Source organism: Rhododendron vialii, chromosome 2a (assembly GCF_030253575.1).
Source record: "Rhododendron vialii isolate Sample 1 chromosome 2a, ASM3025357v1".
Lineage (NCBI taxonomy): Eukaryota > Viridiplantae > Streptophyta > Magnoliopsida > Ericales > Ericaceae > Rhododendron > Rhododendron vialii.
The window spans coordinates 22,190,203-22,193,644 of record NC_080558.1 but is presented as its reverse complement, the minus strand read 5'-3'; the positions used below and the strand labels follow the sequence as shown (position 1 = coordinate 22,193,644).

Sequence of the window (3,442 nt, the reverse complement as noted above, 5' to 3'; positions counted from 1 at the left end):
TTCTTCTTCTTCCTCTGCCTCTTCCTCTTCTCTCCTCTTCTTCTGCGAGGGTCCCCCGGCAAGCCTCTTCTCTGCAGGCCTCTTCCTCAGCTCTCGGGGGAACTGGAGCTCCTCGCTAGCCGGAGTAATCTGCACTCCCCGCTATACTCTCGCTGCTGGCTGAGAGGAGCTCGGTGCTACCTTCTTTGTTGGGGGAGGCCGCACGCTCTTCCTCCTAGGAGCCGCCCTAGCTTGTCCCTGCATGGTCATTCAAAGTCATTTAGCATACATTGTGCATATTGTATATATTGAAATGCTGAGTGCAGGAAACGTTAAAAGCAATTCTAGTCAAAAGTAAAGGGGAAAGTTATACCTGAGGCTGCTCAACGGGAGCCGGAGCTGGAGGTGGGTAGTGCAACTGCAAAGAAGCGCCACCGACGATCTTATGAAACTCCTTCTCCATGGCTTTCATCAGGCGAGCTGCTTCCCGTACCCATTCCATCGGAGCCTGTGTTACATTTTCGGGCAAAGTCAGAATGTAAGCCAAGTATACACGCCGAAAGTAAAGTACGGAAACTACAATGGGGAAAAGAGTATCATACCGGCCCTGTGATCTCTGCGGGGTCTGTCCTGGCAGGCTCGAACCGAACTACGGCCTCCTCTCCTTTCGTGTCCCGTACCGCTAGAGTCCAAGAAAGCCGAGGCAGCCCGGTCGCTGTGGCATACTCGCTCCTCTCTCTCGGCTGAGATGCCCTGCTCTCCCGACTCCGCCTCTCCTCGCCAGCTTCAAGTGCCTCGCTCTGCACGGCGACATGCTCCAACACTCCAAGTGGCCTCGCTAAGCGCTGCCTTCGGTAGACAGCATAGTCACGCTCGGGCCTCAGAAAAGCAGCAAGGCCGGCCGGAACAGTAAGGCGCCGCAGCTCAGCCAGAGTGTACTTGTCCGTGTGAGAAGCATGAGGAGGAAGTGGCCCGGGGACCTGGAACTCAAGAGAGCCCAGTGACTGCCGTGTCACCCAGTCACCCAGGTACCACCGCCACCTGAAGGCAGACTCCAACAACACCCAGCTCGCTGTCACCACCCTGCTCCGTGCTAGGTACTCAGGCTCAGGCTCAGCGCTGCTCCATGGGTTCCACTCCACCTGCAGGACAATGGCACAGATTATAGGTCATCAGCGACAGCATTAAAGCAATTCTAAGGGCAGAATAATCAATTTGACATGTTGCTCACCTGAGTGCCAGATAGCTCGTCGAGGTACGTCCGAAAGGCTAAGAGGCTCCCTTTTGACTTCTTCTTACCACTATACATGGGACCCCAGATCATGGTGCGAGGAAGCATCCTCAGGTTCGGGCACTTGTTCTCCGGTGGGTACATCTTCAGCACCTCATAAGCCCACAGCTGCAAGTGGTTAGACAATCAAAAGCATCAGAACACAGTTCATATGCAAATCAAAGACAAGTGCAATAAAGGGAAAAGCAGGGAATGAATTACAAGCTGTGTTTGTTACCTCCCACACCCTCCAGTAGCCGGCAGTCGCCTTCTTCCCAAGTGAGAACTCTCCCATGAAGCCGTAGCACGTGCCTAGAGCAGCTCCTCCCCAGTCAAACCTCGAAGCTGTGCCCAAGTCATAGAGGGCCGGCAAGTAGGACAGGTGCACTGTGGATCGCTTGTTCGGGTACAGTGTAGCCCCGAACAAGTACAACAAGTAGGCCCTCGCCATCTGCTCCGCCTCCAACTCTGAGTCCGGCTCCCTCCCGTGCAAATACCGCTTGAACTGGTCATAGTGGACGGTCTCTGCCTCGCCCGCGGGTGCCTGCCCCAAAAACCACTCCAGAGCCCTGGGATCCCTGTGAATCTCCGAGTCGAATGGGATAGGCTCTCCTCCTACCCTCAAGCCAGTAAGCGCTGCAAAGTCGGATGGAGTCACCGTCAACTCCCCAATTGGCAGATGGAAGGTGTTCGAGGAATCCCACCACCTCTCGGCCAGCGCGGTCAGCAGAGCGTGATCGCTCTTCACGGCCGTCAGAGTAAGGATGAACGGCCTGAACCCTGCAGCATCGACCAAAGCCCTGACTCGCTCGGGCAAACCTCGATACAACTCAAGCGAACTCGCCGGACCTCCATGGCCCCGAGTACTGGCGGCTCCCCTTTGCACACAAAGGAAGACAACAAAAAGAAGTTCATCAGCATCCGCAATTCAAAATAGTTGGTCGAATTCGGAAGTTCAAAAGTAATTCTACGGTCAAAAGTGGCAGCATAAAGGTCGAACAAAACTACCGGGCACTCGTATTACTCTATCCAGTTCTGTTACTAGTCAAATCAATTCAAAAGCGTTTCTCAGCCAAGTTCCGAGCCACAGGGTTTTGTTTCTCTCGAGGCACGTCTCTCAGTCGATTTCACAAGCGTTCTGTTTATCAAAATGGTCGATTCAAACTGTGGGGCACGCTATCCGGGCGTTCAACATGTCATGGCAGTCTACTTAGTCGAATTCAAGTTCAGGGGAGTATCTTATTAAGTCGAGGCGGCTTATGATGGGTTCAAGTTTGGCACTAACGGTTTTGTCGAAGTCATGGGCATCCTACAAGTCGATCTAACTACTTCAAGTGTTCTATCATTCAAGTCAAGTTTCAAAGTCGAGGCATGCAATTCAAGTTCTACTTTCTCAGTCGAGCTACATTTCAAGGTTCTAGCCTACATGCATTACAAGCCAAGCTACGACAGTTCAAAACTACATATTGAGTCAAAAGACAAGGCATGCATATCAAAGTGAGTTCAAAGGAATACCTGCGCCCAATCCATAGACAGGTGTCTCTGAGGGTCTCTCAGTATAAGCTCTGCGTCGTAGCTCTCCCTCAAAGGTGCAAGGCTCTCGACCCCAAACGGAATAAACAAGTGTGGCTCGGGCAAAACATATGTGGCCGAGTCAAACCTAGCACGGGGGGCCAATTGTATGGACTCTGCAAGCGTCACCGCCCGCTCAAAAGACCACACCTCCCCTTGGGCCTCCTCGGCCGCCTCGGTCTCACTCGCAAAAGCCTCCTCTTCGGCCCCGGCCCTCTCGGCCTCCTCTCTCGAGCGCTCCTCCTCCCGAGCCCTCTCAACCTCCCGAAGCCTGTCCTCTCGCGCTGCCAGTACTGCAGCCACTACCCCCGGGTTCTCCCGGAGCAGGCGACCGAGTTCCTCCTTCGACACAAACTCGGCAAAGTCACCCCGTGTGATGGGTACGTGTGCCGAGGACCCCGCTGCAGGCCTGAACTCAACCATTGGTACTTCTCCGGATGCTCCCTCCTCAACCACAGGACCCTTGCCCCTTGCCGAATCTCTCACCGGTGTCTCCGAACGACCACCACCATCACCACTGCCGCCGGCTCCAACCGAGCCTAAACCGGTAATCACCACACCCTCTACCCCACTGCTTGGATCCAATCGACGAACCTGTGGACCCACTATAACAACAGAGCC

General features: G+C 54.2%; 1 protein-coding gene across 1 annotated transcript; it reads right to left on the bottom strand.

Moving 5' to 3' along the window:
• Positions 1 to 575: 575 nt before the first annotated feature.
• On the bottom strand, positions 576 to 1,544 carry LOC131317312 (uncharacterized). The gene is made up of 4 exons (XM_058346870.1): positions 1,488 to 1,544; positions 1,211 to 1,378; positions 746 to 1,121; positions 576 to 661 (listed from the first exon to the last, which is right to left on the bottom strand). Exons 1-4 carry the CDS (start codon positions 1,542 to 1,544, stop codon positions 576 to 578), a joined length of 687 nt encoding a protein of 228 aa, XP_058202853.1.
• Between the last annotated feature and the right edge of the window lie 1,898 nt (positions 1,545 to 3,442).

Bases quoted from the DNA above. Each gene is read 5' to 3' on its own strand.
- LOC131317312 (XM_058346870.1), bottom strand. From the start codon at position 1,544: ATGGGAGAGTTCTCACTTGGGAAGAAGGCGACTGCCGGCTACTGGAGG. The intron at 1,379-1,487 runs GTAACAAACACA...AACCACTTGCAG, and splicing joins GCTACTGGAGGGTGTGGGAG to CTGTGGGCTTATGAGGTGCT. The intron at 1,122-1,210 runs GTGAGCAACATG...ATTGTCCTGCAG, and splicing joins ACGAGCTATCTGGCACTCAG to GTGGAGTGGAACCCATGGAG.